Here is a 20,128-nt window from a genome sequence, read left to right as displayed (position 1 = left end):
ACCGTCCCATGGTGTTAGTGTTAGAATTGATTTTTTTTTTCCTTTTTCAGTGAATGTGCTAACTCCTAAAGTTTGGGCACCTTCACGTTAACATTTTTATCTTTTATCGAAGATTGTTTCAGTTAAAATATAATAAAATCATCTTTACGTTTAAATGTTACGTTGTGGTTAAACACTATGGTTTTCCGTATGAGGAAAACTTGACCATTGGAATTGACAAGATCATGTTATAAATCCAAGAACTAGAAGTCTATACATTTTTTTTAAGTTAGAAAAACACTATGGTTGTCCGTATGTTCTTCCGTTCTGCTTTGGTTGACTCTACTTGATATGTCTTCATGCTCTCTTTTTTTTTTGGGTTATATCATCTTCATGTTGTGATATACGAATCATGTGAAATGCTTGTTATACAAATGTTGAATGATATATACTACTTACCAATTTACAATACAGAATCTGGAAAACCCCCAAATCTCTCTGTTTTTCAATGATTTAACTCCAATGAAATCACATAAACTTTCCAGTTAGGGTTGACAATATAAAAAATCCGACAACAAACACAACTACTTCAATCCTAAAATTTTCAGTACATTAAAAATAAGCAAGTGCATAAGGGACAAGAAAGATAAGAAGTAAGAACTAAGAAGCAGATCAAAACTTCGTACAGATACTAAATAGACTCGAAGATCTTATGATTTCGCCTTAACCTCATCCCTGCCGTGAAACTTCCTTCCTGCATCTACAGCTTCTCTGTAGAAGAAAAGAAGCAAAATAAAAACTATCATTTATCTTGAAATACATATTGAAAACATAACATCATAAGGGCTTCTCACAAACCTGAAAGCATCAACGAGCTCCTTGCTTTCAGGGCTAAGCAATACTCCCTCGTAAAAAGCATTGGCTGCATCCTCAAATCGCTGGGGATTCATGATAAAAACTGGTGAACCATACAGTTTCAACAATGATTAAAGATCAAAGCTTTTTAGTGGAGATACAAATGGATTTTACCTGTAGCAAACGCAGAGCAGCGCCTTCTCTGAAACAACCCTTAGGCCAATCCGGTTTTAGTTCTCTGCAGGCTTTAGCATCAGATAAGGCTTGCTCAGCTTGTCCTAACCGCAACCAGCAGAGGCTTCGGTTTGAGAATAAGGTATGATCCGTTGGGTCAAAATCAATTGCCTATGTCCACACAAAATGCAACGAAATCACATACAGGCCTAAATTAAGAATCTTGTTTGGTTTTAGAAGAAGTTTTAGAGTTGAATACTTGTGTGTAAGCGTCAATAGCCATCTGGAAATCTTTTCTGTGAAAGGCGTCTTGTCCTCTTGCTTTTGCTTCTGCAGCTTTCGCCTTTGCTTCTGGGGAGACCTGCAGAAGTGAAAAATGGTAATCTTGAAGTACTCAAAACAATTCAATGTAAGAGAAATGTATATATCAATCAACGTATGAAGTACCTCGGGAAGATCTTTCTTGATCCCGGTCTCTCCGGATTTCGCGTTGTTTGAGTTTTCCTCTTGTTCCTGAAAATGTTTTAAGTTGTTTCAGACAAGATAGATCAAAGTTTTCGGGACTAAAAACCAAGAGAGATCTAATAAAACATACTTTGTTTGCTTTCATGTGAGCGAGAATTCCATCTACTGTCCAGTCCGAAACAGATTCGAGTTTTGTTGTCAACGGGAAGAGGATCTCAACAACCTTTCTGTTGTCTCTAGCAGCCGCAACCTCTATTGGCTTATTACCTTCCTGAAAATAATCGAGTTTACGGTAAAATCAGCAAAGTTAGGCAAGAATTATTTCATGTTGGATCAAATGAGCAAGAAAGTTAGGTTTTTTCTAATCAACTGCTTTCCAAGTTGGTTTTACCTCGTCTTTCTGATTAGGATCAGCCCCGGCTTTAAGTAAACAGTTAATTAGCTCAAGGTTTCCAATATCAGCCGCAATGTGCAATGGAGTTGCACCACCAGCAAAAACGTTAGCTTTGGCACCTGCCTGTGATTAAGAAAAAAACATTTTTTGAGTTAGCTCTGAATTAAGATGCTTGGCAACAGAACCAACACAATACTAGATATTAAGATGACATACCTTGACCAACAACTCTAAGCAAGCTAGAGAACCCGCAGCCACTGCAGATAACAACGGAGTGATATCATCTTCAGTCTCAGCATTAGGCTGCAGAATCACCAAACAAAAATAAACTTAAAGGTTTATAGGAAAGTACGGTTCCAGATGGATGATCAAATAGAGATAGACAAAAAAGTTTACATTGGCCTTGTGTTCTAACAAGACTTCCACAGCATCTTTTTGGTCGTGGCCAGCGGCCCAGATTAATGGCGTCCCAGATTCACTTTCAGAGTCAACAGGGACACCTCTGGAAAGCAATTCCTTTAGCAACTCGATTTCTCCTAATAAATGTAAAGAGAAGACATATAAGTAAAACAGAACACTGCATGACTGGACAATGTTGAAATGAATTTAATAGCACCAACCTGTCCCAGCTGCATGATGCAATGCTGTGGCTCCTAGTTCACTTGCTATATTAGGATCAGCTCCATGCTCTAAAAGATACTTTGCCGTTCCAATCTGTCCTTGCCTCGCAGCATGAACAAGCGGAGTATCTCCTGCAAAGCCATAAGAATCTCACAGATCAAGTTTCAAATTAATGAGTTTGGGAATAGCAAAGTTCTGCAATTGTATAAATAAAGGAAACACAAACCAGTTTCATCCTTTGCATCAGCATTGAGTTTCAGCTCTTCTAAAAGATATCTGCATATTTCAGTTTGTCCTTCTCTTGCAGCAAAGTGAAGAGCTCCACGTTTGTTTGCGTCTTTAATACTCTCCACAGTTTTTGTCAAGTCTTTTCCTTCATCAAGCTGCTTAGCAACCTCTGGTTGGAGAATTGATATCAGTAGACAAAACAAATCACTGCTTAAAGAACATTGAGAAACAAATAGTAAATAAAGAACTCACTCTTAAGGAATTCAAGATTCCCTGTACAAGCTGCATTCAGGAATTGCTGAACTTTCTCCCTCGCTAGAGCAGGAATTCAAAAAAAAAAAACAAACAAAAAAATTAGTGCTCAACTTTATCCCTCGCTACAAAACTTATACTCTCCCACCAAGTGTTCAACTTCAATTCTTATCTTCGTTTACCCCAAGTCAGAGCCAATCCATAATTTTTGATTGAAATTGATACAAATTTTAGATCAGTATTTTTGTTTCTAAAGTTTCAGGTATGGCTATGGCAGAAACATATAGGAAGAAGAAAAGGCAGCAAAGGAAAAAAAACAAAAAAAAAACGAAACTTGTTCATCAGATCAATTCAGCTAAAGAAAACTAAGAGAACCCATCAAGAAATCTAGAATTCATACGCATTCAAATACAGAGATGGATACATCATTCAAAATATATAGTAGCAGGAAGAGAGCAGACCTGCAAGAGCAGTAGAAGCATCAGGAGCCATGGCAGATACAGAGCCCTAGCTTGTTTCTTGGATAAGTTGACGAAACTTGGAAGTAGGTTTTGATGATATCTCAGTTAGTTTCCTTCGTCTATACCGGAGTTTGTGTCTGATTATCAGAAATCTGAAGAAGCTCGGAGGCTCCTAGGTTTTAAGAAGATTCCAGAGGTGTTTTTTTCCCATGTTTTGATAGATTTGAATTTTATACCCTCATATATTTAACTATTGCGAAACACACCCAATAATTTATTTTTTTAGCCATACACACCCGATCTATCAAAATTCTCCAACTTTTTAAAACGCCAAAGTTGCAAATTTTATCGTCTATAGGTTCCGGCGGGTAACTTGTAATTTTACAAAGAACTGTAAATACAAAACTATAAGAAAAAGTCGATTATCTAAAATAGTTCATTTTATTTATCCAATTGCAAGATCATGTTGTAATTTTTTTATACAACTCATGAACAAGAGGTTTTCCTTTTCTTCTTATGTTCCTTTGCACAGTATGTATATACAAAGCCATAATCTTCTTCTTTTTCTTTTTTTTTTTTCTCAAATTTTCTATCTTGAGGATCCTAATTATAAAGGATCTGTTGCCTATCTCTCAAAAGAAAATATGAATGATTGAAGCTAACAATCACATATACACTTTTCAATAAGACTGCATAACCGAGCATGCAACCGCTTGTGCCCAGTGTCTCAATCTTTGCTTCATTTGTTGAGGATCATCCCCTACCAAGAAAAGAACCGATAAGTCATTAAATTAAACTCATGATTTTAAACATGTATAATAGTTTTCTTATATCTAAAATCTAATACAAGAAATATGAGTTTTTAACCTTTAATTACCTGGACGTAAGATCTTTATTGAATCTGAATCAGATTTTTTGGGACTACAAGGTATACTGTTAGAGAAAGTTGATGCAGATGCGCTACTGCTACGGCTGCTGCTAGGTGAAGGGAGAGGTGAGACCTGACGGTTCACTGCAAAGTAAAGATCGAGAGCTGGTAACGTATTGCATAGTTTTTGTCCTGCTTCTTCATTGAAACCGAAACCTAGCTCAATCGATCCTTTAAGCTCGTTTAAGTCCTCATCTGTTAGCTTCATTTGTACACTAAGATTGTCTGAAACGCCTTTATGAAGTAGCTTTTTTTCTTGAATTATTATCATCTGACGTCTTCTTCTTTCCCAAGCAACGTCTCGTGGAGTTTCACACATAGAAAGTTGTTTTGATAACCGTTGTTTTGGTTTATGTGAGGCCGTTGGTGTTGTCTTTGTTGTTGTATTGACTTCGGGAAGCTTCGATGTCAAGATTGGCAATGTAAGGCCTTCTCTTCTTCTCACCATTTTTTTTGGTTTCACTTATTGCGTATATATATAAGCAGAATGACTGGAAGCTAATATATGTTATGAAGAGGTGGCTTGTAATTGAAAATTCGGGTTCTTCTTTTTGATTTTGTTACCTCTTTAATAACTAGAGATTATCAAAGCTAAGGGCTTTGAATCTTGTAAATGTATATGTATGTTCTTTGTCTGATGGCCGCGTGCGAACATATTACGCGGCCAACAAAGAGGTTATAATGGGTCGGGTTGATCAGATATCTTCTTTATGCTCTTCTCTAGTAGGATTTAGCCCAACCCGACCAGATAAACTTTGAGAAGACTCAAGGTGCTTTAATGGAGTATATCAAAATAATTTCCACCACTGATCTAGGCAATGGATATAGGTCAAAATCTATTTTCCTCCATTGTTTAAATTTGATGATCGACTCATCCATATTTTTAGGGACTTTCTTTGTTTAGATCCTTGACCATTCTAAGAAAAGAGTTTCCGAATGTATTAGTATATCTCGATCAAGTTAAAATTTCAAAAGTTCGTAATATTGTTTGAAACATTATGGTTTAAGAATCTCTATATTTAGATTAAACAAATTCATGTTTTAGTAGAAGGGAAAAAGTGTTCGAATCTACTATAACAATATGCTAAACATAGCTTGTTCGAGTAATCCTCCTTGTCCTTGCCATGAATTTTCTAAATACTTTTGTTTCTCTTTAAGACAAAACAGCAAATAATGAGAAACAAACTATCTCATAGTAGAGAAACCGAACTAAACAAAATAGAAAGAATAGAAAAGTGTACTTTAAAATTCTTATCTTGCCTGGTTTTTGCTTCTTGTTGATCCATGCAAGTCTTGTTAGGAGTTATATAGTTAGGTTTATAAAGAAAATAAGAAATGAAGCTTCTAATTTGTTTATTTGTTTTACGCCTGTAAGACCATTCTTACAAAAGAAAGAAAAACAATTCCTAGAGCTTGAGAGTGATAACAGTGGAATATTCTCTCAAATAGTAAATCCTAAAAGACGATAAGGTAAAATTTTCAATATTCTTTTGCGTAAAACTTGGTGTTAAGATCTAATTTTTTTTTTGTGTGTGATTTGACAGAAAGGAAGGTGGACAAAAATTTGAACATAATGTTATTTGATGGTTTTTATTTACTTAATCAAAAAAATGTATCAGGATTTGTAGTTAGAAATTTAGAATTATTTTTATGTAATATTTGTCCGATAAGATCAATTTTTGCTTCTTTTTTTTTTTTGGTTTCTTTGTTGTTTATTGTTGTGATACGAATAAAATGGCAAATCTAAACCGGAATTAAGGTGTTTCCCAATTTTACCCTTATCAGAAAAAAGGAAATAAAAATCCACAATAAAAGCGATATAACCCTAAAGTAAAAACGATTTCAGTTTTAAATCTGTCTCTCCGACAAACACGACGCTTTCGTGAATCTCAACCTCCTTCTTCTCGTCGCCGTCGAATAGCCGTTCATACTTTCGCCGCCGTTGGTCGTCTCTCCATTGACCCGTGTTGGTAATTTATCTTTTCTTGGCTCTCTCTTTTTTCGTTTGTGGGTATTGAAAATAGTGGCTCTCTCGATTTAGATATTATCTTCCTCTGTTACTGATGTAGCAAAGTCTGCATCTTTATCCTCTGTTTCCTTTTTTAATTGATCGTACTTGTATCATAGGCTGAAGAAGGAAGAAGAGCAATCACTGGCGCATGCGTAATGATTGCAGAGAGCTCCTATTACTCCGAGTGAAGGTCTGAGCAGGGTGAGGCAGTTGTCTCTTACCCCGAGTGGAAGCAATGGCTTACGGTGGTCCGTCCATGAATCCACCGGCTATGACTGGCGCAGTTCCCGGGTCTGGTAATCTGAAGCAAGTGAAATTGGAGAGAGAAAGCGAGCTCAGGATCGAAGTCTCTGAGGAGCCTCTCAGACTCCGTGTCGTGAACGGGACGGCTGAGATTTTCGGCTCTGAATTGCCTCCTGAAATCTGGCGTACGTTCCCTCCTCGCCTGAAATTTGCGGTATGTTTTTTTTAAACCTGCGTTGGCAAGAATTATGCATATATGCCTAATAGATACAGTGAGCTTGTTGGTAATATATTTGGGTTCTGGGTTTTGTTGTTAGAAAATAAAGAGTCTTTCTTGGTTTGGTGTAAGTTGTTGTAAATCTCTCTTGAAGTAAGTTCTTGAGTTGCTATGTCCACCTTCTGCCCTTTTGGGGTTGGAAAGGTACATCCTTTGGCAGTGAACTTTGATGGTATTTGGGTTTGGGTTGGATGAAAGATTTAAGATTTATGTGATCACTGTTAATTAAGCTGTATAAAGGTTGATGATTGCCCAATTTCGTCCTGTTTTATTTTTCTCCTTGTGCTACTGATTTATGTAAAGCTTAAGAACATAGCTCTGGACATCGTGCTTACCGTTGTGCCTTTTGATTATTTTTAGGTGTTCACCTGGTATGGAGCAACAATTGAGATGGATGGTGTCACGGAAACCGACTATACAGCAGATGAGGTTGGCTTACTTGTTTCCATTCCCACGCTTCCTTTAGATATATAGAGCAACCTCTGACAACTAACAATGTCTCCGTTTCTAGACACCGATGGTTAGCTACATTAATGTGCACGCTATACTAGATGCTAGGAGACGTTTTGCCAAAGCTTCCACATCCAATGATCCAGAATCTTCTCAGGTACTTTTCCTCGATAATCATGTTATTGTCTTGTGATATCAGCAAAGTTAAAACACTTGGTTCTTAAGAATTCACGTAAAGCAGGGACCTCGGGTTATTGTAGTAGGGCCTGTCGATTCCGGGAAGAGCACATTAACAAAGATGCTTCTTAGTTGGGCAGCTAAACAGGGGTGGAAACCTACATTTGTAGACCTTGATGTTGGCCAAGGATCAATTACAATACCGGGATCAATTGCTGCTAGCCCTATTGAAATGCCACTGGATCCAGTTGAAGGTTTTCCTCTTGATATGGCCCTTGTATACTACTACGGCCACATATCACCTAGGTAAGTGATTTTCTAATTTCTCTTCCCCATCATACGTTATTTCAGTCAGTGTGTAACCCTAAATACTGTCTGTGGTGGCTTCCTTAGTGTGAACACTGAACTGTACAAAGCCCTGGTGAAAGAGCTTGCTCAAATTCTGGAGAGACAGTTTGTCGGAAACCCTGAATCTCGAGCTGCTGGAATGGTGATCAACACAATGGGATGGATCGAGGGTCCAGGTTATGAGGTAAAAGTTAGCTCCGTTTTTAGTGGATATTTCTTTGTGCAAACATTTGTTAAAGAAGTGTATTTGCGTTGTTTTGCAGCTGCTTCTCCACGCAATAAACACATTCAACGCCTCTGTTGTACTTGTATTGGGTCAGGAAAAACTCTTCAGCAGGCTTAAAGATGTCCTTAGAAATAAGAGTAATGTTGACGTCGTGAAACTTCACAAGTCAGGTGGAGTTGTAGCCAGGCCCAAAGAATTCCGTCAAAGTTCAAGGACTTCTAGGATTCAGGTAAATATTATCAGCCTCGAAACTTTTAAAATCTAATTGTCATGCCTTTGGAAGTGAAACTCAGAACTAGAAAACTCAATATTTCCAGGAATATTTTTACGGTCTATCGAAAGAACTCTCTCCGTATGCCAATACATCGAGTTTCAGTGATCTGCAAGTGTTCCGAGTTGGTGGTGGACCACAAGCTCCAAGATCAGCTCTGCCAATCGGGTCTGACAGGGTTTCAAATCCGTTGAGGGTGACGCCTGTGAATATGGATAATCGGGATCTGCTCCATTCTGTGCTGGCTGTCTCATACGCAGAAGAGCCAGACCAGATTGTGTCAAGGTAATATCTAAACGTGCTTGCTGTTTCCAAAAGAAAAAGCTTTTGGTTTCTTTTAATGTTTTTTTGATGTTTAATTCTTTCAATGTGGTTGGAATGATGCGCAGCAATGTATCTGGGTTTGTATATGTGACGGAAGTTGATATACCGAGGAAGAAGATAACGTATTTAGCACCATCGCCAGGGACATTACCAAGCAAGTTGTTGATCGCGGGATCTTTGTCATGGCTTGAGTCAGCGAAGTGATTCAGTTATGTAACTTCAAATTTACAAGATAGCCTCTCTTCTTTCTTTCTTTTTTTTTTTCCCCTATAAACAAAATGCATAAAGGTTTTCTGAAAGAGTTGGGAGTTTAAAAAGATGATTTTGTTGTGGATTAGAGAGATTAGATTGGGGTTTGTATTTTGTAATTTGATACTATTAAGAAAGTGGGAATCCAAGATAATGTTAAAATGTTCAAGTGCAGCGGTAGTTATATACACTGTATTTATTAGGTCCAGCAAATATTCAAGTTGTGTGATGCGTAAAAAGCATTTGAGGGGTTATTAGAAATATAATTTTATGAGTTGATTAGTGTGTTTTCTGGTCGGGTGATTTGTTAAATTTTTTTTATTCTTGTAGTAAAAAACTATGTAGAAAAATTGGTAAGAAGATAGATTACCTTGGACTTGGATGCATTGGAAAATGGTTAGTAATAGTATAATAATAAAAAATTAAAAAGTCACACGTTAATTAGTTGTTTTTGTGTTGTAATTGAAGTAAAATGGCTAAATTATAGATTCACATTTCAAAAGCATACTACCAATCTCTCTATGTATTGTGTTGACTAGCTAGCTCTCTCTAAACTAAAAAGAATAGGATCCGAAGAATGTTACAGATGTGTTTTGTCTATGCAAGAGATTTACTGTATTAATCTGTTTTATGATTTTATCCTTAGGAATATATATTAGAAAAATAGGAAAAGAAGATTGCAAAAATAAAAGTAAAACAACAAACCGATGAGAGAGAGAGGGAGAGCTTTTTTTAGTCAACAGTCGTGATAAAACATGCTTAGAGTGGGAGAGACGACCAAATGAGACTTTTAGGATACGTGTCGATATCTCTACCGTTTATCTTTTTTCTTATTCCAAAATTATTAAATCTCTTCTCGTCGAGAGAGAGACGACACAATAGGTCCCACCGCATTGGACTTCCTTTATTTTTTTTCCTTTTCCATTTTATGGGAATCGAGAAATAGTTTTCATTATTTTAATAATATATATACAAATGGGAATATGTAACATAGTAGAAGCGTTTCTTTTTTTTTTACTGGCCAATGTCAAAACAAAATAGTTTAATTAAATGAAACAAAAAAGGTGTAAACTCAAGAGGATGGATGACTTTAAAGATCTTTGCTTTTAAAAAAAATATATATATAGCCGATTTAATCAGAAGAAAGAAAACATTATGGTTTAAGAGTTTATTCATTTAAATAAAAAAAAATTGCACGAAAAATATACTGATATAAGTAGGTATAAAGTAGGTCCACTAAGTAAGACCCACCTCGAAACTCTCTTTAAGAGAGAGAAAGAGAGAGAGACTCTTTGTTTCTTTTCCTTTTTTCTTTTTCTCTCTCTCTCTCTCTCCTCTGAAACTGCGAGACGACAACAACACCTCTCTTCTTCTGTATTCCAAGCTCTCTTTTTTTCTTTCTTATGTGTTTGGTTTTTTCTTCTTTTTTTATAAAGGAAAGAAATTTCAAAATTGGAATTTGGTCTCCTTTCAAAAATGTGAATAAACGAAGTTAGACATGTTTTTTTTTTTTTTTGAAATATATAGGTGTGGAGGGGGGTGGGGGTTATTTTTAAGTAAGAAAAAGCAAAGTCTAAACTCTTCCCCCCCCCCCACCCACAAAGTGGAGCAAAAGCTAAAGTCATAACCTTTGACACTTTTCCCCCTTTTTTTATATTATTTTTCATTAATCTCTCACCCATCTCTTTATTATCTCTCTCTCTCTCTTGCACAAATAAACAAACAAGACAAATCTTTCTTTATTTTTATTTTTATCCTAAACATATATTCTCTCTTTGCTTACTGTATGTATTAGCTTAATTTGTATCTTCCTTAGGTTTTTTTTTTCTCTCAAAAAAATCTCATTTCTCTTTTCTCCCTACCTTCTCAATTTTCCTCCTCTTTTCTTAACCTCTTCCCTTTCTTTTTTGTTTTTCTTTGTCATGTGAGCTGCTAATTTTATCTTCTTGGTGTTCAAAAAGATCTCATCTTTTACTTTGCAACTCTCTTTCTTCCCAAGTTAATTCCAGGAGGCAAAAAAACTCACGGTGTTTGGTTTCTTTCTACGTTTCTTAGGGTTTGTCTTCTGGTTTTCTCACGCTCCTTTGATTTCATCTTTTTTTTTAGCTGCTTTTCATTTAATGTCCTATATATAAATAATCTGCCTTAGTTTTCCTGGAATTTAGATTTTGAGATCTTTCCTTTTATAGCTTCCAAGAGCCTTGTCTAGTTTTATTAGTATGATTCTCTCTTGGTTTATAGGAGAGAGATTGATTGAGCTTGTCTATTGAGAAAGATTTAGGGCTTTTTCTTTTGTTTCTCTGATCTGGAGTTTGGGTACAAGACCAAGAAAAAAAAAATGGAGGAAGTTGAAGCTGCAAACAAATCAGCTATAGAAAGCTGTCATGGAGTGTTAAACCTCCTTTCTCAACAGTCCAGTGATCCCAAATCCTTAATGGTTGAAACTGGAGAAGCAGTTTCCAAGTTCAAGAGAGTAGCTTCTCTGTTGAGCAGAGGGTTAGGTCATGGCAAGTTTAGGACTATCAACAAGTTTAGGTCATCTTTTCCTCAACACATCTTCTTGGAGAGCCCTATCTGCTTTGCTAATGATGATTACACTCAAGTTCTTGCCCCAGAGCCTCTTCAGATGGTTCCTGCTTCTGCTGTTTTTGATGGTATTGAGCCTAAACACCGTATGGCCCATCCTCCTCCATTGATGCTTAGTCACAAAATGTGTGTTGACAAGTCGTTTCTGGAGTTAAAGCCACCGCCTTTTCGTGCCCCATATCAGTTAATCCACAACCACCACCAGATAGCCTACTCTAGGAGCAATAGCGGTGTAAACCTTAAGTTTGATGGTTCTGGTAGCAGTTGCTATACCCCGAGCGTGTCTAACGGATCAAGATCGTTTGTCTCATCTCTTAGTATGGATGCCAGTGTAGCAGACTACGATAGGAACTCCTTCCATTTGACTGGATTATCCCGCGGGTCTGACCATATATCGCAGCATTCCCGGAAGATGTGCTCCGGTAGTTTGAAATGCGGAAGTCGAAGCAAATGTCATTGTTCCAAGAAAAGGTTTGTCATTTTCTTTTGTGGCAATGTGACTGACCCTTTTAATTTGTTTTGGTATCTCTTTGTTAAATGTTTGTTTGATCTTTTACAGGAAACTGAGGGTAAAGCGATCAATCAAGGTCCCTGCAATCAGTAACAAGATTGCAGACATTCCTCCGGATGAGTATTCATGGAGGAAATATGGGCAGAAACCGATTAAGGGTTCACCGCATCCACGGTATATATACATCTTTTGATGCAATCATGCAAGGAAAACTTGATGTCGATTTGATATAAGTTCCTTTTGGTTTTGTTTTGTTTTTTTTTTTTCTGGTTGCAGGGGATACTATAAATGCAGCAGTGTAAGAGGTTGTCCAGCGAGGAAGCATGTGGAGCGATGTATCGATGAAACTTCGATGTTAATTGTAACTTACGAAGGTGAGCATAATCATTCAAGAATATTGTCTTCACAATCAGCTCACACCTGACGAAACAGAGTCGGTGCTTGTCCTTTTTTTTTTTTTGCGTCTACTCTTGGATTTGAAGAACAATGAATTAGATTCAAGAAACCGGTCTTTGTAGCTCTGATTTGCAATTGTATATTCCACTTTGACATGAGTTATAAGAGCACTTGTGAACTCGGATTCTGTAGCAGTACAAAGAAACATGACAATTCGGCTTCAACCGAGCATTTTCTTAGATTTATGCCACAATATATAAGGTTTATAGCATCATAGATCAATCGTGGTTTATCCCCCACATATACCAGGCAACAAGGATGTCTGAAAACGTGCCAAAACAACTGTTGTCCGAGATCTTAAAGGAAAGGCGATACCAAATGATTCAACTAACATTTGACAGAAACATAGGACTCTCTACATGATCCAAGTACACTTTGAGAAAAGAAAAGTTATCTCCAAGTCATTCAACCACAACTTTTTTGGCCTCGTTTCTGTTGAGATCAAAACTGATCAAATGGACTGGTTAATGGGACTGGTGGGTGCAAATATAAGCTCGCCGGTACTAAGTGTACCCCTGAGCTCGAAGGAAACATTCCCAGCTAGATCTTCCCAAGAAGGAATCGGGATATAAGATGTTGACCATTTTGTTTTGCTGGCATCTTCCAGAACCCAGAGGTACAGGTGAAGTGTATAGTTAGACTGCGTGGCTGAAGTCAAAGCTATCTTTCCGTTGTAGTTGACTAGTAGTAGGCTTCGCAAGAACCTAACCTCATCAGGTAGCTTAATGACGTCGAAGTCTTCAGAATTCAGATGGAAGCATATCAAAGATCCTTCACCTCTGATCCAAGCGTAATAATAAAGAACCCCATTTATGCATATTCCTTTAGTAGGAGAAGGAGGAAGATGAGGATGATGGAAATCCTTATGACAACACTAAAGAGTAAAGACTGTCATACAGTTGTATACACTTTTGCTATCTCCATTGATTTTTGCAGAGCCTAAACAAAACTTTCATAAAACTAGACTAATTCAGCTGCTTTCTTTTGAATTTTTTCATAGAGCATCTCAAACCGGTCATGGTTTTGCCACCACAGAAGAAGGCTGAAGAAGGCAAGTGGAAAGCTGAAGACACCATAAGCTTTCCAAAACTTCTTTGCATCAATGTCTCTTGCTTCTTGATCAAGTGAAAGTAGACTTACGTATTCACAGAAGTTGATATGCATTCGCTTCTTCCTTTTCTCCCACTGATGTTAGACCAGGAAACTGTCCAATATCATGCCCAGCAAGGGGACTTAACCTATCATGTAAACCGATAGCAAATTCTTCAGGACTAGCTTCACCATTCTGCAGGAATTCCGCAATCTGCAGGGAAAGAAGAGGAGTAAATTAACAAAACATATTTGTTATCTTTTCTTCTAGCTAGAATCCGCAAATTAAGACAAGAACACAAAATATTTTGAAATAGAGCCATGGGAAGCTTCTTACATGGTTTCCTAAGGCTGCCCCGCTTAAAGCTGCGGATTCTAGGTTAGAACCGAGAAGCCAGTCACCACATATACCAGCACGGCCTTGTGGATCAAATATACATGGCACTGCAGGAGTGTTCTTCGGCAGAGCTGCTCCCCTGTATATAAAAAATATTGAATCACAACCATAAATCTTCAAACATTTTAGCACTGTTATTGATACAACTTTTACTTACCATAGCTGGAAGCGGGTATAAACCGGCTTAGGAAGCGAGCCTTCAGGCAAGCCCAATGCCATTTCCACACCTTGAAGCATACCAGCTCTAACTTTGTCTGCCGTGACCGTTGGGATGTTTTCCTATGTGAAAAAGAGGAAGGAAAGCCATCTGATATCTGCAGTTTTGACATTAGTTTTTATAGCTTTGAAGAAACTAACCTGAGGAACTTTGTTCTGTTTTCCATATGCAGCAGTACTGAAAAAAGTCCAACAATGTGGAGATCCGCCATTTCCAAGCTTTGCGGAGTTATTTCCCATCCAAGACAATGATTCTACTCCTTTTACAAATGCTCCCTCGAAGTTCACTGTCGGAAGAGGATCATCAAAAGCTGCTAATAGCGCCCATATGGAACTCAGATCCAGTTTCTGGAACAAAGATAAAAAGAAGATTGTATCACAAGGGGCCATGGGACTTCACAGTTTCTGGTCCGCTAGATATTCTCTACCTTCATCTGTTTTGCAACAAGGGGCAAGCCTGATGCAGAAAGCAAGCGATTCGCACATTTACCTGAAAAAAGGTGAGCCATTTATATAAAAAAGAAGACATAACAAAGCATCTGAAGCTACTAAGAAAGAAACCAATACGCTTTCTTACCATTGTGAGCAATGACTATGACATCAAACTGACCACGAGGTGTTCCATTTTCACTTAAATGCCACATCCCATTAAGGGGTTCTAACTTACTAATCCAACAAGGCCTCACCAGATTTACCAATTGACTCTGCAACAAATTAACCAGTATTACTTACTTAAGGTCATAAAAATCTTAATTTTTTTTTTTTGTAGCAGAGAGATAACATATCTTACATCTAATAGCAAAGAATCAGCAAGAGATCGCATGCCATTAGCAGCAATATATCTTGGAGGTGATGATGAAGGAAACTGTGAGAAGCTACCTCCGACTTCAAGCTCTCCCACAACACCTTTCCACTCTCGAGCAAGTCCTTTCTCTAACCAACCATTAACCAATTGAATAAACCGAGAATCATTTGCAGTGAAGAATTGAGCAGCGTGATCGAAAATTAGTCCATGTGGTTCAACAATCCTTGTTCCAAGTCTTCCTCCTAAACCATGTATCCCCTACATAAGTGACATAAACACAACACAAGATATTTGAACTCCTAAAGGTTGGATTTTGAAGTAAATTACAACATCAAAAAACTTAAAACCCACAAATTTCACAGTACCCATTATACCAAACTCTAATTCAGATTAGAAAGTTTCAAAAAATGAACCAAAAATTGACGAACCGTATCGAAAACAGTGGACTGGACGCCACGAGCTTCCAGGTTCAGTGCGCAGACCAAACCAGCCATTCCGCCGCCGATAATCGCCACGTGGGGGTCATCAGAGACCCTCGCGGTGAAGGTAACCTGTTCTTGTAAGAACGATTTCTTGAGGATCGACCTTCTGGAAGTTCCATACTTGGAGGAGGATTTACGCCGTTTCTGGAAATTAGGGTTTCTACTGCTGGGGTTTGACTTCCCAGTGCTCTTCTGGGAATCGCATGTTGTTATAATTTGTCTTGTGGTTGAGGATAAGACAGGGGTCCTGGGTTTAGCTAGGGTTTTGAGTCTCAGAGGTTGAAGAAATGAAGAAGACAGAGGAAATAAAGAAGTGGCCATGGTTGAATTTTGGAGGGAGGCTTAAGATAAATACGCTTCACTTGAGGTCTTTATCTCTTTTAAAATCCTCGGAACCCAAATTACGATTTTACCCTCTTTTTTGTTTAATATTAACTTTTAGATAATCAAAAGAATAATACTAACAATTAGTCAATTGCAATCAACAAGTAAAAACACACATGGGGGCTCAGATAAACTACTTTTTTTTTTTTTGGTCATCAGATAAACCACTTCTATAGTAGTTTTATCGAAACAAAAAATAATATAATTGCTAATTAATCGGATAATGCGTTCCACCGAAAAATGCATTAAAATATTCAAATTAGGATAATAACATTTGATATTAGTCACGCGCTTTTTTATAATTTCGCTGTATAAATCAAGAAGTCCACACAGAATCAAAAAGAGAGACGAACAAAATTATGGATTTGAAAAAAGCATCTTTCTTTTTTTACTTTCTTATCTTTCTCCATCTGCAACACGGCTTTTTTACTCATGCGATCTCTCGACCTTCAACTCCTTCTCCCTCCGTTGATCCAAACCATGGCACTCTCCCGAAGCCGGTAGGTGACGTAGTAACGGAATTAGCAGTCGTTGTTAAGAAGGGAGGCGGAGGTGGAGGAAGAGGCGGAGGCAGCTTCGGCGGGGGAGGACGTAGCTTTGGTGGAGGAGGACGAGGTTTTGGCGGGGGATCACGCGGACGAGGCGGTGGAAGTAGTGGCGGTCGAGAGACTTCTGGTAAAGGAGGAGGAGGAATACGTCCGATTCCGATTTATGGCGGGGGATCGCACCACGGTGGTCATCGTTCAAGCGGCGGCCGGGAAACTGATGGCGGTTGGTTAGGTTTTTCGATTTTAGCCGGTTTGATTTTGGTTTTCTAGAGTTTCTATATTTGATTTTGCCGGTTTAGGTTAAATGTTTGATACCGGTTTTATTTCCCACTGGTTTGTTCTCTGGATATATCTTATGTAGAAGTTTGTTGAGATTCACTTAACTGATTTCAGTAAACTAGAGAATATATATTTTCGGTAATTCATCTTACCTACTAAAATTTAAATCCAACAGCACACAAAAATATACAAATTTCAACATTAGAGGAGTTCTTTCAACAATCAACATAAAGTTAAAAACTGAGAAAGATTACATTGTGAACCAACCATATACCGGAAATAACCGGAAAATTAAACAAAGAGTCTTTGTTTTGATTTTAAATTTTTTCCGGTAATATCAAAGTTAGTTTGAGTAAAACACAGACCAACAAAGCACCGTTCATCATATCTTTTCAAGCCTCACAAGCTTCCTCTGCGCACTCGTTCACTGGTTTCAATCCAGCTTTTCCCTTGCCAGATCTCAATCGAGGGCTGTCGAGAGCAGCATTGGCGTTCTTGTTCTTGTGATCGTCTTTGTTCTGAACTGTTCCTGTGCTGTGTCGGTTCCGGTTAGAGACTGTCTTTGGAATCTCTTCACGGGAAGATGAGCTGATTGCGTCGCTGAAGCTTTTTCTCCGAGAAAGGTTCAGTTTTGGCGACTTGGGACGCGTCAAAGGTAGCTAGAAAGAAACATACACGTTAGTTACTTAGTCACAAGAACAATGCTTGAAACTCTAAGCAAAGAGATAGTTTTATAGTTCTCAATACCTTCTTGAGCTCTGGTTTTGCAGGAGGGGCCTCGTAGTAGAAGTTGGGGACGGGTTTAGCCTTGAACTTGAGATTCTTTCTAAGCTGTTTTAATGCCGCTTCTTGTTCTTCCTGCAAACCATTGATTCAATGAAGCTTTAAAACCAATTTACAATCAGAAAATTAACTGCATCTACCAAAAATTATCTACTTTACCTTTTGCCTTTGTTCAAGCTCATTCCTTTCGGCTTCAAGCGCTTGGTTTTTCTCCTCAAGCTTTTGGTAATACTAAACCACACATACCCAAACAAATAAATCAATCACTAAACAGAACAGAGTGGACACTATATGAGAGTGCCCATTTTAGAGCTTATTTGATCTACAACTGAGTTTAGGAACCAGAAAGGTTGAATATCTACTAACCTCCCTGCGCTTCTCAGCACGTTGTGCACTTTTAAACGTCGGAGCAGTTCCATAAGTCACTGACTTACCCATCCTCATTGAAGTTGCCACACTGTGGATAGATATCATTAAGGTAGCAGCATTATCGGTTTTCTTAAGCATCGCATCACATACATACAGAAGTATCAAGTATTCTATGATATAAAAGTAGGTAAAGGATACGAAGAAGCGATGGAGCAATTATCATCATCATCGATATGCTTCTTGATCTCGGGTTGTAATGGCTTCCTCACCGCGAGAAGAGAAGCATCCTGCTGCAAGAAAAAAGAAAAACCATAAATTAGTCTATAGGCCTCAATCGTTCACATATCTCTCCGATATTTATCATCTTCAATGCATTAAAAGTCCCAGTTTTTCAAAACCAATGCATTTTACCTTTGAAGCTTTAGCATTTCCATGAAGGGTTTTAGGCGATTTTTGAGCTCCAATTCTCTGAGCAGATCCAACATTTGGTGCATTCTCAAAAAGAGTTTTCTCCTCTGTGCATTCTTTGACCTCAAAATCCTCCTCAGGCTCATCTGCAGCTATCTTAGGAGCAACGTGGACTCTAGCGGTTAGAACGTCGGCGTTTCGGTCCATAAGCACCTCAACTTCTCTTACCATTCCACTGCACATATCAACCAATTCAATTTGTAAGATCTCAGGTTATTATACACCTCCAACTTTCTCTCTCTCTCTACTTAAGCAACAACAAAAATCTCGTCTTTATTATGAAGTTTGCAACTTTTTTTTCATCAGACATTTCAAAAGTTAGAGATTGGTTCGAAGTTATGACATTTGCGAATCTGAAATGGTGCGTAAACTGTAGAGAAAGTCACAGAAGAACAATTCAAAAGTGAAACCAACACGCATAAACAACCCAGGTGAAGGAAGAAAGGGTCAAAATTTTCAAAGAAGAAAAAGAAAAAACATGTAAAAAATTAAAAATCCAGATGGGAAAAGGAATAAATTTGAAAACTTTGGAAGCAGATTTACAGATAGAAGAAGAAATATTTGAGGCAGAAGATAAAATGATTCAAAATGCAGAAAACTAAAAAATAGTTTGTAATCTGCTTACAAGTCTTGTAGGGAGGAAGGAGGAAGGATTCTTGTGCACCACCACCTCTCTGTCTCCTCTCTCCGATGGCCCGTGAGAATTTTTGCAGACAAAACAGAAATGAATATCTTTTTTATCCACAACAAAGTTGTCTCCCTCCTCCTCTCTCTCTCTCTCTCTCTCAAATTTTTTTTTTTTTTTTTTGGGGCGGTGACTATTTTGGAATTGTGTTTGATTTGTTTAAGCTGTTGGGTATTTATTGGGACTTTTCAATTTTTCAAAAATCGTTTACTTTAATATTTGGATTTTCTTGGCGCTTTTACCGCATGCTTCTTTATTTTAAAATCAGGATTTCAGAAAAATAAACACATTGAAAACGTACAACTTGGTAGAAAATGTAAATCTTGTTTAATTTCTTTTTTCCAAATTTGTGGCAATTAGTGTTTGAATTAAGTTTATAAAATAATTTTATAAAGAAAAAATAGGGTAATCATAATGTTAAGCAGCAGTAGTATCTTAGAAGGAAATTAAAACTCATAAATAATCATGTCGGACTTGAAAAAGTCACAAAACCAATGTGACAAATACGTTCCTCATTTAAGAATAATCATAAATACCAATGTGACTTGTAGTAGTAGTAGTAACTTTATTTAATTACCCACCTCTCGACTTACGTGACCACTACATTTAACCCACCTACATCACAGGCTTTTTGAATCCTTTTTTTCTTCTTTTCCAAATACGTATGTATTTCATTGTGTATTTTATTTATATTTTTTCAAACATTATTATACGTATGGATTTCATTTCTATATACAACTCGCACACTGTTAAATAACAAACCTTTAGACTAATGAAAAATGAAAAGTACGTATAATTTTATATCATTTGTAAGTTGTAATGCGAAAAGATAAACAATAAGCTTAAAAAATAGGTTAGTACCTTTACGAGTTCAAACCTGAAGAGTTAATTGTTTTGATAGTTTCCCTCGCTACTTTGTTTAAAAATTGTGCAGCTTTGTTACTTAAGGCATGATAAGCTTATGAACGCATATTATTCATAGAAGAAATATGCTTATATTTGTTCTTAATTCAAGTGATTTATAAATAAGAAAGCCTGTTAAAAAAAAAAAAATCAAACAACCAAAATATATCAAATTCAATTTATTTATTTTTGTGAATAATTAAACATATTTATATCTGTCTCAACCAACAAAGT

At 37.3% G+C, this 20,128-nt stretch overlaps 7 protein-coding genes across 9 annotated transcripts; 3 read left to right on the top strand and 4 right to left on the bottom strand.

The window, feature by feature from the left end:
* Positions 1-462: 462 nt before the first annotated feature.
* LOC17893139 (ankyrin-1) lies at positions 463-3,582 on the bottom strand. The gene is made up of 13 exons (XM_006297589.2): positions 3,430-3,582; positions 2,969-3,031; positions 2,715-2,885; positions 2,488-2,619; positions 2,264-2,403; positions 2,084-2,170; positions 1,865-1,990; positions 1,604-1,744; positions 1,456-1,521; positions 1,268-1,369; positions 1,009-1,179; positions 838-917; positions 463-750 (listed from the first exon to the last, which is right to left on the bottom strand). The coding sequence occupies exons 1-13, from the start codon at positions 3,458-3,460 to the stop codon at positions 690-692; spliced, it is 1,371 nt and encodes a 456-aa protein (XP_006297651.1). The 5' UTR covers positions 3,461-3,582; the 3' UTR covers positions 463-689.
* Positions 3,583-3,852: 270 nt separating this feature from the next.
* LOC17892401 lies at positions 3,853-5,097 on the bottom strand. Its single transcript, XM_006299309.2, has 2 exons — positions 4,307-5,097; positions 3,853-4,189 (listed from the first exon to the last, which is right to left on the bottom strand). The coding sequence occupies exons 1-2, from the start codon at positions 4,803-4,805 to the stop codon at positions 4,110-4,112; spliced, it is 579 nt and encodes a 192-aa protein (XP_006299371.1). The 5' UTR covers positions 4,806-5,097; the 3' UTR covers positions 3,853-4,109.
* Positions 5,098-6,210: 1,113 nt separating this feature from the next.
* Positions 6,211-9,107, top strand: LOC17892320 (protein CLP1 homolog). The gene is made up of 9 exons (XM_006300168.2): positions 6,211-6,327; positions 6,485-6,825; positions 7,249-7,317; positions 7,400-7,495; positions 7,580-7,821; positions 7,909-8,047; positions 8,127-8,318; positions 8,407-8,645; positions 8,750-9,107. The coding sequence occupies exons 2-9, from the start codon at positions 6,604-6,606 to the stop codon at positions 8,886-8,888; spliced, it is 1,338 nt and encodes a 445-aa protein (XP_006300230.1). The 5' UTR covers positions 6,211-6,327; positions 6,485-6,603; the 3' UTR covers positions 8,889-9,107.
* A 1,485-nt stretch (positions 9,108-10,592) lies between these two features.
* Positions 10,593-12,679, top strand: LOC17891206 (probable WRKY transcription factor 39). Its single transcript, XM_006299218.2, has 3 exons — positions 10,593-11,990; positions 12,079-12,204; positions 12,307-12,679. The coding sequence occupies exons 1-3, from the start codon at positions 11,272-11,274 to the stop codon at positions 12,452-12,454; spliced, it is 993 nt and encodes a 330-aa protein (XP_006299280.1). The 5' UTR covers positions 10,593-11,271; the 3' UTR covers positions 12,455-12,679.
* Positions 12,680-13,283: 604 nt separating this feature from the next.
* Positions 13,284-15,810, bottom strand: LOC17893723 (renalase). The gene is made up of 8 exons (XM_006297471.2): positions 15,422-15,810; positions 14,979-15,251; positions 14,766-14,892; positions 14,617-14,678; positions 14,330-14,536; positions 14,130-14,251; positions 13,913-14,051; positions 13,284-13,789 (listed from the first exon to the last, which is right to left on the bottom strand). Exons 1-8 carry the CDS (start codon positions 15,794-15,796, stop codon positions 13,631-13,633), a joined length of 1,464 nt encoding a protein of 487 aa, XP_006297533.1. The 5' UTR covers positions 15,797-15,810; the 3' UTR covers positions 13,284-13,630.
* A 378-nt stretch (positions 15,811-16,188) lies between these two features.
* Positions 16,189-16,828, top strand: LOC17893196 (glycine-rich RNA-binding protein 10). The gene has a single exon (XM_006299586.2). It carries the CDS (start codon positions 16,219-16,221, stop codon positions 16,675-16,677), a length of 459 nt encoding a protein of 152 aa, XP_006299648.1. The 5' UTR covers positions 16,189-16,218; the 3' UTR covers positions 16,678-16,828.
* A 41-nt stretch (positions 16,829-16,869) lies between these two features.
* LOC17891133 (protein WVD2-like 1) lies at positions 16,870-19,109 on the bottom strand. 3 transcript variants are annotated; one of them, XM_006298014.2, is made up of 7 exons: positions 18,932-19,109; positions 18,250-18,481; positions 18,037-18,128; positions 17,836-17,926; positions 17,629-17,700; positions 17,434-17,544; positions 16,870-17,345 (listed from the first exon to the last, which is right to left on the bottom strand). In XM_006298014.2, exons 2-7 carry the CDS (start codon positions 18,475-18,477, stop codon positions 17,079-17,081), a joined length of 861 nt encoding a protein of 286 aa, XP_006298076.2. In that variant the 5' UTR covers positions 18,478-18,481; positions 18,932-19,109; the 3' UTR covers positions 16,870-17,078. The 3 variants fall into 3 exon arrangements, with proteins under 3 accessions (XP_006298076.2, XP_006298075.2, XP_023642530.1); XM_006298013.2 differs by having other exon boundaries at positions 18,037-18,125; XM_023786762.1 differs by lacking the exon at positions 18,932-19,109 and having other exon boundaries at positions 18,250-18,489.
* Between the last annotated feature and the right edge of the window lie 1,019 nt (positions 19,110-20,128).

The sequence above is a fragment of the Capsella rubella genome, unplaced genomic scaffold, assembly GCF_000375325.1.
Source record: "Capsella rubella cultivar Monte Gargano unplaced genomic scaffold, Caprub1_0 scaffold_3, whole genome shotgun sequence".
Classification (NCBI taxonomy): Eukaryota; Viridiplantae; Streptophyta; class Magnoliopsida; order Brassicales; family Brassicaceae; genus Capsella; species Capsella rubella.
Note: the sequence above shows the minus strand (reverse complement) of the source record. Positions and strands in the feature narration are given on the sequence as shown.